General features: G+C 40.7%; 1 protein-coding gene across 1 annotated transcript in view; it reads right to left on the bottom strand.

Annotated features, from left to right (window-relative positions):
* sorbs2a (sorbin and SH3 domain containing 2a) overlaps positions 1 to 14,222 on the bottom strand; it is a 53,093-nt gene that overhangs the window by 9,730 nt on the left and 29,141 nt on the right. The window contains exons 11-19 of the mRNA XM_062433920.1: positions 12,368 to 12,434; positions 10,546 to 10,596; positions 10,211 to 10,424; positions 9,877 to 9,991; positions 6,838 to 6,909; positions 5,380 to 5,436; positions 4,496 to 4,545; positions 3,269 to 3,447; positions 1,063 to 2,907 (exon numbers count right to left, since the gene is read on the bottom strand). Coding sequence (XP_062289904.1) covers positions 1,063 to 2,907; positions 3,269 to 3,447; positions 4,496 to 4,545; positions 5,380 to 5,436; positions 6,838 to 6,909; positions 9,877 to 9,991; positions 10,211 to 10,424; positions 10,546 to 10,596; positions 12,368 to 12,434 — 2,650 coding nt within the window. The remainder of the gene's footprint in view (positions 1 to 1,062; positions 2,908 to 3,268; positions 3,448 to 4,495; positions 4,546 to 5,379; positions 5,437 to 6,837; positions 6,910 to 9,876; positions 9,992 to 10,210; positions 10,425 to 10,545; positions 10,597 to 12,367; positions 12,435 to 14,222) is intronic.

Raw genomic sequence — 14,222 nt, 5'->3', positions numbered from 1 at the left:
TACACTGATGATGCCATTCCAACAGGTAAATGAAGGAATGAAAGCTTGGGGTCAAAACATAATCGTGTTTTATTTCCATTTCATAGGAAAAACAAGGTGATTGTGATTCCCATAATATGACACAAAGAGACACATGCAATCCTACAAGTACCTGGAACACAAAATGGAACAAGGGGAAAACAGCGCAAAAACATGATATTCTCATTTACAAACATACAAACAAATGATCTGAGGGAAAGAAAAATATCAAATTAATCAAATACAACCAAACAATAATCAAATTATGAACAAATAGAGGAGCATTCGCATTTATGTACAACAACCAAAGTAAGGTACTATAAATTCTCAAATATTTCTTTACCTCAATTGCAGAGAAAATCAGGCCATTGTTTGACATGATCTCCTGGTTTCAAGTATATTTTATTACATTTTGCTAGGAAGCCTCCCTGTTTCCTGAATTGCTCCTGTTTTAATTTGCTATTTCATTCAGAACAACAAAGTGGTCACTCCACTCTGTCGCTCTGGATCTTTCTTTCTGACACATTTTTCTTCCTCACTATTCAATTCCAATTGTTCTTACGGTACTTTTCAATAGTTTTGTTCATCATTAAGCTACTGTCAATCAAATTCAACATTTCCTGCACATGTTTTTAAATTTAAAGCCTTCCAGTGGCAAAAAGTTTATAATCTTTACTGGCAAAGCTTTCATCATGACATTAGTTTAACACTGAAACGAAAAAGGTTTATTATTTAAGACATCATTATAAGGCAAGATTTTACTTGAGAATTTACAGTAAACAGGCCTCACTGAATGCCATTTAAATATATAAAAAAGCACAGTGGTGGGTGTATTGGATGACCGATGAGGTGAATAGGACGATGACTGCAGGCAATACTGAAAGAGACATTGGAGCAAAGGAATGTGCATGCATATTTGGATTTTGTGTGTATGCATGTACTGTATGTGTGTATGTTTGTGCAGAAAAAAAATATGTGTATGACTAGTTACATGACAAAGTGCCCATGTGTATATTTGAGGTGTTATTTGTGTATTATCTCCACCTGAATAACAGAGACCATTTCCATTGCCCTGCTCCTCTCCATAATCATTATTGTTTGAGGTGTCCGAATGGCGTTCATAACAGGCACTGATTGGTGACTGTAGCCGTGGTGACTGTAACTGTGGTGTGGATGGATCCCCTCTATATGAGGCATACCCAGTGGGGCTCCCATCTGGGTACAATGATGCAGAGGAGGAGGGACCTCCATGCCAACCCCCCCTCCTCCCCCGCAACGAGGAGCTTCGTTCAGGCACGTTTGGCAGCAGTTCGGACAGTATTCTCCTCAGGATGCTTTCATCAGGTGCCCTAGTGCCTCTGTGGCCTCTCTCTGCTTGGATGTGCTCATATATGTCTCTCAAGGCAGCATCTAGTGCTTCATAAATGGCCTGTTTGGACTTGGGTCTACAACCCCGACCTTCGCCACCACTGGTTCTTCTAGAGGTAGGTGGTGAGCCCTTTTTCCTGCGGAAAGGCACTGGGCTGACCAGGAAGGCCAGCTTGGACATTGCTTGTTGGGACTGTGAGCTCTGGATTTGGGAATGGCTGCTGCGACTCTGCTGTGAAGGTCTCTGGTGTTCCTGGCGCGCTCGTTCTCTCTCATGGCGAAGCATTGTTGTGAAACGGGTATAAGAGGCCGGACAGCGGCCTTTGCAGGTGCTGATGAGGTGGCGGTGTTGGTAGCCCTGGCTCTGGCCTAGACTTTGGTGGCCAGGGTGGTGGTGATGATGATGGTGATGATGATGACGGAGGTGGTGGTGCTGTTGGTGGAGGGTGGAAGAGCCGTACAAGCTCTCAGAGGAGGTTAGTGAGCAATGGTCAAAGTCACTCTCGCTGCAAAATGAAGAGCCCTCCACCTGGATGAAGTCACTGAGGTCTGACGCAACAGCGTCTTGTTCACTGTCAGAGTAGTCTGGGTTGGCTCGTGGGCCTTGAGGAACAGGAGGAGCAGGAAAGGACCGCCCACGGCCAGGCTCTGGCCCAACTCTGGGCTGGCCCTCAGGTGGGCTACGAGGTCGATGCAAGTGATCCATGGTGTGAGGTACTGGTGCACTGTTGCCGTTGTTGTCTTCCTCTAGTAAAGATTCTATGGAGAAACGCCGTTTTGGGAAACTGGGTGTGCCACCACCACCACTGCTGGCTCGAGATGACGAGCCACCTGGCGTGGTAGTGCCTGACGGCAACTCACTGTCACCCAAGTTGGGCATCGATTTGGACTTCTGAATTAGTTGCTCATATGTAGAAATGCGATTTGGCACCATATCGCGTGGCACATCAACACCCCAAGAGGGTGTCCAAGGAGAGAGGCGATGCCGATGCAAGTGAGGCTGTGACTCTAGCTCCAGGATGCGGGCACGAACTGAACGGATGACTTCAGATGGAATAAGCTGAGCTCGGTCAATGTGGTGCATCTTACGATACAGCTGGAGAAAGCCCGGAGAATCATGTGCCCGTCGCCGGTGGAGACGAGGCAATGAGCGAGTGGAGGTGGATCCAGTTGTACCTGAGGGATTAACATCACACACAAGTGACCCAGCACTTTCTGAGCGCATGGCATTGCGCCCACTTGAGCCAGGACGTCCATCATTGAGTAAATCATCACAGCTGCGTGACTTTAGTTTGCCAGTTGGGGGCAGTGCCTCCTCTGCACTGCTCCATGTGTCAGTATCCTGGTGTGTAGTCTGCCAACTGTTCGTACAACAGATAGTCTGCTGGGAGGAGGAGCTTCCGTCCTGGCTGGCATCCTCATGGCAATGAACAGGCTCAGCAGGGATAGGGGGCAGATAGGGGCCTTGATAAGAACCTGGGGAGGTCAAACTGTTTGAATACATGTTGCATGCGTCCCCACCTTTCAGATGTCCAATAGAAAGCAGCGTGGTGAAAGAGAAGAAGGAGGAAAGCATGTTAAGCAGTAATACCCAGCAAAAAGGTGGAAAAGCTGGGGAGAAGGAAAAGAATTGGGAGAGAAAAAAAGAAGGAAAAACAAGTTTTGTCCTTAGACTTTCACCAACACCAATCAGAGGGTTACGACCAGACAGACATTACAATAACAACAAATACTCTTTGATCCTCAGGTCATGTGGCAAGTACAGTACATGTATGTATGTCAGTGTGGAGCAGAGAAGGAGAAAGAGAGAAACTAAACACACAGAGAAAAAAAAAACAAGTGAAAAGAAGATGCTTGTGCGTGTGTGTATGTGTGTGTATACCTTTGGCTCTGGAGGGTGAGGATGGTGAGGAACGAATGACAGGTTTCTTTATGGTGCTGCTAGGTCTGTAGGCATCCACTGGTTTAGGGGAAGTCACAGTTCTGCCCTGATGAGATTGGGCATTAGCTTGAGAACTTGAAGGCTCAGACTTCCTTCTCTTCCTGTAGTCGCTGGCAACACTGCAACACAGTCGCACGTCAACACAACACACTGGTAAATGCAGATGGCAGTAGGTATGTTGTATTTACTTTTACCTTGTGTGTTATGCATACAATTACCAGTACCAGTACAAGTACCAATTAGACCACTTACAAACACTGTGCAAAGCAAATCCTAGTAAAAAATACCCGATTGAATAGTGTTATCACCACTGTGCAATATATGAAAATGAAAAAAAGGTTTTAAAGTCTTTTCTAACCCCAAAAAGTAAATTCAAAACAAATAAACCATGTGTACTTCTAAATCTTAAATTCTACTTCAAGATAATTTACGTGTTAAATTTAAATCAGACGATTTTAGGGTTGAGACATTTTTGCAATCCTTGGCCTCATTCAAACCTTGAAGGTATTTAAACCTGATTCTGCTGCTATTCACTTTTCATTTCCTAAAAATATGACACTAAACAGTTAAAATATATCAATTTTTTATAAAAGTGAAGACTATTATGAAATTGTGTACCTTCTCTACAATCATCAGATATTCATATCTATCATTCAGCTTTCAATCCAGTGAGGACATTGTGTAATACCTTAAATCACTTGTGTGCTTTCTATTCAGAGCAAACACACTCAGTGTCTCTTAAATGAATTACATGGCCTATTCATCACATCTCATTTCTGCTCTTTCTGTTCACCGAGGAAAATGCGACTGAATAAGCAGGGCATTGGTGAAAAGGAGTAGGACAAGAGAAGGAGGAAGGGGGGGTTGAGGGAAGGGTAGGAAGTGAAGGGCAGAATCAATAGGTTTGCTGGGTTAATTTATTCTGGCTCAGTTAGTAAGAGGGAGATGCAAAGTGTCCTGCCTTCAGAGACAAAAGCAAATAAAGACCAACATTAATCCTTTGCAAATTATCATAAATACTACACACAGAGGCTATATGCGCCAGAGACAGGACAAGAAAGGGCAGAGTTCTGGACACTGCTGAATCACAGCAAGGACCACTACTGCTGAGAGGATGGGGGAGGGGAAAAGTGGGATGCAGATGAAAATAAAAGAAACAGTGGTTACCTTGCAGGTCTCTCTGGAGCCTTGTCAGCAGGAGGGATGTGCAGAGATGTCTGAAATAGGGCAGACAAAAGAGAAAAGTGAGCTCCGCAAGAACAAAGAGTTGAGGCAGAGCAGCTCACAATGCACAGCCTGCATGCTGTTGTTGCTGTGCCACACTTAAAACGCTCCCCCAGTGTAAGGTGCGATGGATGCCGGTTCCACATGGCACACCTGACCAAGAAGAGGCCTACCGTTTTAAATGACGAGGATAAATTTCTGCTCTTTCTTGGGCTGCTCTGGAGGATGATGGCAAAGGTGAAATAGCAAAGGATGTTATGAGCATAGGGGGCAAATGTTGCCCTGCAAAACATGGCATGGATGAGCTGGAATGGGTCTTACTGATAAAGAATGGTTGTTATACCTTGTCACAGTTGCGGCTTCTCTGATGAAATACTATTATAACCACCAATGCAATCACACACCATGTCCAAAACATAAATATGACTTCTAGTAAATTATTTTTTGAGTTCAAAATGTTTTTAAAAAACCATCTATTCATGTTATTCATTTATTTACTTTCTTACTTAAATTTACTTTCAATGAGAGAGAAGTTGGCAGCAAATGAGAACATATTTTTATATACAGCACAACCTGCTGATTTTCATATAATCACAAGAAACTGGATGAATTACATTTCAAGTTATTCCTTCAACACACTTCACCAAGCAACATCACACTCATTTTGAGTGGATGGCTGACATGTTAACATGAGATCACATTGTACTGCTATTATACTGCATTATTTACTTAAAGCAGTCACAACTTACATTTTTCTTAACAACAATTTACTAGATTCCTATCATTGTGAGATTAACAACACTAAAACACTCATGAATGTGAGTTACCTCAATGCGCTGGCGAGCCGAGATGTCTGGATTATAATCCAGCCTTTTTTTAGGAGGCTTGAGCCCCAAGCAGCAGCAGTGAGCAGTAGGAGGAGAGGAGAGGAGGAGGAGGAATAGGAGGAAGGTGAAGATGAGGTGAAGGAGGAGAAGCAGTGGTGACATCATGGGGAGAAACCAAAAAACACAAGAAACATGTGGAGAGAGTGACACCCGTTAGAGAATCTGAGTAACCAGATATGGACTAGTTCACAAACGTTGCACATGTGCTTTGCATGTACAATGCATACTATACATGTGCACAAACTCTATAAACACCAACACGCTGACAAACGTACACACCTGCACATAATACTCACTCATTCATATGCAGATTCTAATATGATCTATTGATATATTCCTATGTTGTTCTTAAAACAACATTCAAACCACAGTAAGCCAAAATAAATCAACTGTTCTACCACACACTGTACACACACACATACACACACACCGAAATGTGCCCATGTACCACCACACACACATGCAGAGTGTGAGAGCAAGCTGTGAGCGGAAAGCCAAGTGAAGCACAAGCTGCAGTGTTGTGTTTATTTGAGAGTGCAATGACCTGCACCCTCAAATCTTGTGATTAAGTGATGGTTTACTAGTGCAGATAAACTATTGGTCATTCAGTCGGTCAAAACGTATTGTGACATGTCACCTCAATAAACACTCAAACACTAAACATATTGTGAGATACTGTCCTGGCTGGACCAGTCAGTACAGGGAGGTAAAACCATCTACTCTCTACGGGCTTATTCAGTGATGTGAAACATTCAGAATATTGCAGGTAGAAATCTCAACACACAGGTCACTCTGGTTCCACATGTGACATTTCCACCTGAACATTTCGAATAAGCCCAGTAAGTTGACACCTGATGTCATGCTCTAGCATGGACACAGGCATGTCCTGATGACACTTTGTAAATCAGTGAAGTTGGGGTAATTTGATCCCAGATATGTGGCTAGAGACAACCCCTGCCCTGAGCCACTTGCACGCTGTTACCACCACCATCCAGCAGAGGGCACTAAAGCCATTTCATTTAGCTTGTAGATAGGGAAGTCTGATTGCAAAGTCAGCTCATCTAAAGCCTTTGAACCCATTTTCCTGCTTATTTCTGGGCAAGAATTGATGCAATAATGAATCAAATGAAATAAAATGTCCAGCTTTTGTATATGAACATTTCAGTGCCTGTTAGCCACCAGACCAAAAAACCCAGCAACACAAAGACATAACACAGCCTGTCACAAGGGTTGGGGGAAAGGGGTCACAGCACCCAACAAGTACCACATGCCCAAACAACTGACCCCACCCCATCTTTTGGTAGATACATTCTTTAAAAAATATCAAGAGTGGGGTGGAGAAAGTGGGTGTATGCCTACGGCAGGGAAGGTTGAGGGAGTATCTAGGCCCTGACTTACCGGCCGCCCAAACTCCAGCTCGGAAAAGAACTTATACCAAGGCTCGTTCTCTAAATCTATGTCATCATAGGTCTGGGAAAGCATGACAGTGACAGAGAGAGTAGGTAGAAGAAAAGACAGAGGAAAGGAAGTGTGGAAAGAAGTCACACACAAAGAGAGACATGGACCTCATGGTTAGGAATGGGCAAAGTTGGCACAGGGAGATGGGCACAGGATGAACCAGGATGAGGAGATTGGGACTGGCTCATGGGGACAAAAGGAGTGATGCAAAACCCATTCATTATGGACAAATATATTGAGAATGTTTTGTTTCCCTTCTGTCACTGGTTTTAAAAGTAATTATAAAATTTTAGGATATCCAAACAATTTGCTAGGCAGTGCACAACAGTGTCATATTAACATTCATTAAAATTGTTAAAACGAAATAATCTAATTACATTTTTATTATGTATTTATTGTATTATTATGCAACTAGTTTCTAAAAGGTATTTTCTAAAATTATATTAATATTAATATTATATTAATTAATTTCATATTTATAAAAACGAGCAGGGCTAAGAACACCACAGAGAATCACATTATCCCTGCCTTATTCTGAGCCATAATGCAGGTGACAGCTAATGAAAATCAGCATGTTTCTATTAAACATTACATATTTAACACCCAACTTCATTATTCACACCTTTTTGCAGGCTTGGAGGGTTTGATTACTGAATACTGTATGTGAGAATTGCAAAGGAAGACAAAATTCCTACCACAGGAGCTCATTATGTTTAAGAGGATGATGAAGGGGCATATACTGGAAACAAGTTTGGAAAAGACATGAGGGGTTATTAACATGGGGTAAGTTTCACCTCTACAATAGCTAGAGTAGGGTGTCACAATCAAGTCAGCCAACTGACCCCTGTGTCACATAATGTTGTACTCTAATTTCTGCTCATGCTCAGTCATTATAACTGGAATATTTTCTTAATTGTAGCTTAGCTTTTATTAATTACTTAGATAACAAAAACGCCATCAGAAGAGGAGGACAGTGAACCACTAAACTGAAAATGACTTTTTCTATTTCACTCTATCAAATTCTATTCATGTCTTTTTATATCACGTGTTTCTTTTAAATCTGATCTTGATATCTTTATATGCCTTATATAATCCATCTAGCCATCACACAATTCTGCCATATTCTCCCTTTCAGACCATAGAGAGAGTTGACAGCTGTTATACAATGATGCATTATCGTTTGTTAATTATTACTGGCTGAGAAATACTGTATACCCCGTAATACTTAGCTTGCTGTATGGGATGTAAATGAAGGAGAAAATTACTTTAAGCAAGCAGAAGGTCATCTGTGTTGATGTCACATGATGGATTATAAATAGCTCTTCCTTTGTATCATACAGAGAATCATTTTCATATCCAATAAACCTGCAATAAACTGTCAACTAGGGTGGAAGTATTTACATGCATCAAATATTCTGACACAAGGCAAAACACTGGTTACTGCTGTGTAGGAAGTTAATCATCTACCCTGTTGTTTGGTTAAACTCTGACAAACGTATCTATTTGAGTGTGCTAGAGCCACAACCTGTACGTTCCCTAATTATTAGAAAGAATTTATTGTAATTTTCACTGTAGAGATGATGCAGTGCTGTATCACGTTGCTATTTCTAACCTCATTCCTACATGGAAATTGAGTTTTCACATCAAATGAAACACTGCCAGGGGATGTTTTGAATATGGTGTCGTATCACAGCTCTCTTGCTAAAAAGAGAATTCTGCTTTGAGACAAATGAGTCACCCTATAAAAAAAAAAAGAAGTTAGGCCTAGAGCACAGACTGCCAATCACACTGTACTGTACAATAAACACACACACACACACACACACACACACACACACACACACACACACACACACACACACACACACACACACACACACACACACACACACACACACACACACACACACACACACACACACACAATCACACTAGAAGGAGCATGAAGAAGAGCGCACTAGAAAGACATTTTTTGTTTGCTATGGTTTGTAAATGCCCAAATTCACAAGTCCAAAAGGGTGTTTATTGTGCCATTAAGACTTCTTTAAGAGCAAAGACATAAACGTACAAAATAATGACATGAAATGGGTACATGAAGTTTCTCAGACAGAAGATTAGCCAGCGTGGGTTCAGTTCTGTTCTCCACAGCTTTTTCCCTTTATTGCCTTTATCTATCAGGGACTGACTCATACATTATTGCCTTAGGAGAGCTCTCTGCAGTCATCACATTAAACATTGTGAAAAGCCTTTTCTTCCTACTCTTTCCCCACATTGCAGACTCCTCATCTATAACATATTATCCATTCTCCTGTCCATTTACACAGTAATTATCTCTGCTGTCTGCTCTATCATTCACCCCACACAAAGTGAACAGTCAGTGCAATCACTAGAGGATACAGCACTGGAAAGGTTTCTCTTTTAAACACCCACACTGTCTCTGACAGAAAATCCATCTTTGCCAATACCCATTATATGAAAGTATATTAAAACTACAAAAACTAGCAAGTAAGAAATATAAATATGTTTTCTTCATTCAACCATACAGGTATTTTTTGTAACCTCACACTCTGTGGTGTAATTTAAATTCATATGACTTTATGTTTAGTCATTTACGTCTCGAGAGATGGGCTTTCTTTTCACAGCAATATACTTATGGAACAATAACAAGCACAACTAAGAGGAATATAAATCACTATTTATAAATTTACTATCACAGTAATTTAGATATTTCTCCAAGCTGCTGGTGTGAATCCAGCTAGAAAAGTAAGCAACTCCCTTTATAATATATAAACGTATAAACGGTGCATTTTTACAGCCTGAGCTGATTCCAGATATACTCCTACAGCCCTGACAGGTCAGGTGTAATCGCATATGAGGGAAGGCAGCAATGTGATGAGAACTATCAACCTTTCAGTAGATTCGAACAGGAACATGTCAAAATTCATTATAATCAAGTGAAAGAAAATAATAAATACTCACTGGTCTTTCGTGTTCCAATATTGAGGACTTCCCAGGCTCGTATTCAAAAATACTCTTGGGCTCGGCGCGGTACTTTCGTGTGTCAACTTTCCTGTCAGGAGGACCCCATTCATTCCTGTCGCAATTAAATCAAAAACAACTTTCTTAAAAATCAGCTTGAGACTAACTAGTAAATAACAACATTTTAAATTAATATGACTCAAGGTGGCTACAAAAAGTGAATAAAAAATGCACATGTAAGAGGAATTTATATTCTAAGACAATTGCCTGTACTGATTGAGTTCCAGTATTTTATTACTCAAGAGGTTTACTGAATGAAGGCTAAGTTCCTTACATATCTGGTGCATCTTTATCACGGTCGCTGTCTCTGGCTCTCAGCTGGAGGAGGGAGGGCATGGGTGGCGGTGGTGGAGGTACAGGGGATGGCGAAGGTTCCCGAGGACCCAGATGCCCTCCGTTGTCCGAGGGGCTCTTAGCAAGTGGTCTGTAGGTATGTGTCCGTGGTGGGGGGTGTGCCATGGTGGTGGTGGACGATGGGCTGTAGTCTTCTGTTAAGGACGGAGGAGAGGGGATATCGGAGGGAGAGGTAATGAGGCAGAGCATGCCAGAAAGGAGGAGACAAGTAGGTTGGAAGACACAACTTTTTGTTACTTGTAAAGCATCTCTCACCATTGTTAATGACAGCGTATGTTGCATTGTATGTGTCAGAATAGTCATCATCTGCAGAGGAAAGGAAAAAAGACTGATTGGGATGCATGCACACACACATACAGTACAGTACAGTACATATTATTATTCCATGCTGGGCACATTTTTTATTGCTAATTTTGCTTTTTTTTATATCCTTTTTTCTACTATGTGGCTGAATTAGTCTACTAATGTCAAATAGCCCTTGAAGCCACACTTCACTCATAATATATGTTGTCAAACACTTACACCCTGATGACTTTAAAGATAGCTCTACACAGCACCTTTAGTCAGCTATAATGTAGTGTGTTATAAAGTAATTTTCCACTAATGACCATTTTTCACATCCAAGAAGTATCAAAACCACTCATGGAGCATAATCCTCTTCTCATCTGTCCTTCCACAAGCTCAGCATGTTCCAAACAATTGTTTTTCTAGGGCTGGTAATGTCGGGTCTGTTGGTCAGTCCACCACTGTGGTCCAGACTGAAATACCTCTATAACTATTGGATGGGTTGCCATAACATTTTGTACAGGCTTCTACCGTGACCAGAGGGTGATTTTTTTTGGTTTTAGTTATACATGTCAGCAATACTTGGATTGTAAAGGAATGTGGGACAGATATTCATGGTTCCCAGATGAGGAATACAACTAACTTTGGTCATCTCCTAACTTTTCCTCTAGTGCCACCAGCAGGTCAAAGTTTCCACTTATCCGGTGACATATCTCAGCATTTACTCAATTGATTGGTCCAAAATTTTGTAAGAACATTCATGGTTCCCAGAGGATGACTCACTGACTGCACTGCCATGAGGTTTTTTGGGGGGCTTTGAATTTAAAGTCCCAACAACTATTAGATGAGTTCCAGTGAAATTTTGGCACATCAAAGTCCCCAAAAGATTAACTGTAATAACTTCGATTCCCTGACTTTTATCTACTGTCATCATCAGGTCAAAACTTGAAAATGTCCAATACTTTGTTTTATGACTAAAACTAGTGACATTCCCATCAGCCTCAGCTGTAGCCTATGTGTATAATTTTAGAATTCTTACTCACTAAACTACGATGGTGTACATGATAAACATTAAGCCTGCTTAGCGTTTGTATGTTAGCATGCTGAAATGTGCATTTAGCTCAAAGCACTACTGCACCGACATACAGCCTCACAGAGATGCTAGCACAGCTGTACAATCTTTAGTTTTGTTTCAGTGTGTCTCTTTTTTAGTTTAAAAGGAGGTAAATAGCACCTCACAGAAACAGTGTATTAATCCTTGCTTTATAAATCCACTAGACTATGTGAATATTCAGAGAGTCATGGGAATTCTCTTGGATGCCTAAAAAACATCAGAGGCACACACAATGATGAAAAAAAGTATGTGTGTGTGTGTGTGTGTGTGTGTGTGTGTGTGTGTGTGTGTGTGTGTGTGTTTGTTTGTGTGTGTGCTGCAGTAGAAAAAAGCCTGAGCAGTTTAGAACAAACAAGCCTTGTACTGACGTGACAGTGATTCTGTCAAGCCCACAAAATTAGAGCAGATTTCCCAGGACAGCTCTGTGTCTATTAGAGGTTTCTCTCAATTTCTCTCCAGACTCTCCCATCTAATGAGTTCTGGCTCAGAGGTGCTTTGGGTCTTTTGGTTTAACGAGAAACGGTATGCACAGACACACACACACACACACACACACATGTGCACATGCACCAAGAGCACGCATGCATGAACAATGCCCCTCATATTGTCTGACGATCAAATCACAGGAAATAATGAGGATGGGAATTTTTGTCTTTCAGTGATTCGTTTGAGGCTTACCTGCTTTGTGAACCTTGTGGATCTGTTTGAACATAGTTTTGTACCAATCCTTGGGCCGATCCACCGTCTGAGAAGAGAAAAATAATCATATAATCAAGATTTATGTGCTGTGAAATTCAACATAAACTGGATTGCTGAATTTAGAATCTGGAAATGATTTCCACTGTTTTATGGGACAATACCGAGCAGAGAAAAACACTCTCAAGCCTTTTTGGATCCATATTTCACTCACAGAGAATTTAACCTATTATGCTGAGACACAAATAAATTCAGTCTAATTTTTTTTTGGAGATATTCTCCATAGTCTGCTTTTAGGAATGTGGATGCAGCTTGTTCACCTCAATAAGGAAAAGCAAACGGTATGTTACTTTAAGATGACAAAATCTATTTTTTTCTCATTCAAAATCTTGTCAAGCACAATTTGCGTCAGAGTATTCAACTAAGTAGATTACATGGCTCTCACGTTCATACCCTAGACATCTATCAAAGAACATACATACATACATACATATATATATATATATATGTATAATTAATCTTTATAGCACAAGTGAAGCATATTACAGTTAAATCCTTTCATTTTATATTAAATAACAAAACCCAGATTCTCCAGAAAACTGTTTTATTAAATAAAAAGCCCATACAATATAACATAAGTCAATTAAATAAGTTGGGATAAGATACAAAAGTTATATAAACAGACTCTACATTACATATGTACATGATCCTATAGATAGATCTGAGCTGATTAAAGTGTTCCATGTAGGTGTATAGTGCCTCTCGTTTAGTTTGTTCTCATCTTCAAATAAAGAAAAAAAACAAAAGATATGTACAAATCCAAAGTATTAACATCATAATATAAAAATTAAAATACATTCTCAAATCATCTACAATATGTACAATTCATGCCATTGCTAAAATGCCACATTGACACAAGACCAGAAGCCCAGATGTGTAAATGCAGTTTTTTGATCTGTTTCCTAAGAACGCCTCAGTGCTTCCAAAAACTCCCCAAGTACCTTGATTATAGTTTCCCTGTAGATCAGGAGGTACAACACAGATGATTTGAGACTTTTGGGAAACCTCATATTTAACACTACTCTGCTTTTAGGAAACAAGCCCTCGTTATGTCACTTTAATTTTGTACATAGCTGGTAAACTTGGTTGTGGTGTTTTTGGATATCTTTCATTCATACTGTATGATTACTGATTTTTACCCTGTTATCCTCCTGATCTAACAACACAGCTGATGGAGATAATGGGTGAAGGCCAACAGTCTTCTACAGTTCCGTATCCACTAGCTAGTTAATTTTTTGACTTAAATATCACTATACAAATATACAGTATAAAAAGCCCTAACCCTAAGGTCTCAACAATGATCTGACCTTTCAACGCACATTTAAAAAATTACCCATTGACATGGTCAATGTTCCAATGTCTTGAGGCAAATATGCAACATAACTACATTAAGACTCTTGTCTGCCTATAAACATTTACATTTTCATACATCAATGTCTGCAGCTTTGGTTTAACAGAAGCCACGCTGCTACAAAAAGCTCCTGGTATCCTGCATGGAAAATCCAGGAGAGACCTTGGTATGTGTGTCTTTGTGTATACAGTATAGATCTAACACCCACTTCAAAAAAGAGCTATCAAATGGCAGAGAGACTTAATCCTCCTCTTTATTCAGTAGCACTAAACACTGTGTCTGGAGTCCGGTCAGAGAAGAGGCAGTTTGGCTGCACAGAGATGGGCGTGTATGTGACTGTGCATGTAGCACTGGCCGGGCCAAGAGACGGGCCAATTACCACTTCACTCTCCACGGTTACCAAATAGAGTGTCCACAAAAATGTTT

The sequence above is a fragment of the Scomber scombrus genome, chromosome 2 (assembly GCF_963691925.1).
Source record: "Scomber scombrus chromosome 2, fScoSco1.1, whole genome shotgun sequence".
In the NCBI taxonomy this organism is placed as follows: domain Eukaryota; kingdom Metazoa; phylum Chordata; class Actinopteri; order Scombriformes; family Scombridae; genus Scomber; species Scomber scombrus.
The sequence above is the reverse complement of the archived record's forward strand: the minus strand, read 5'-3'. Positions and strand labels throughout refer to the sequence as shown.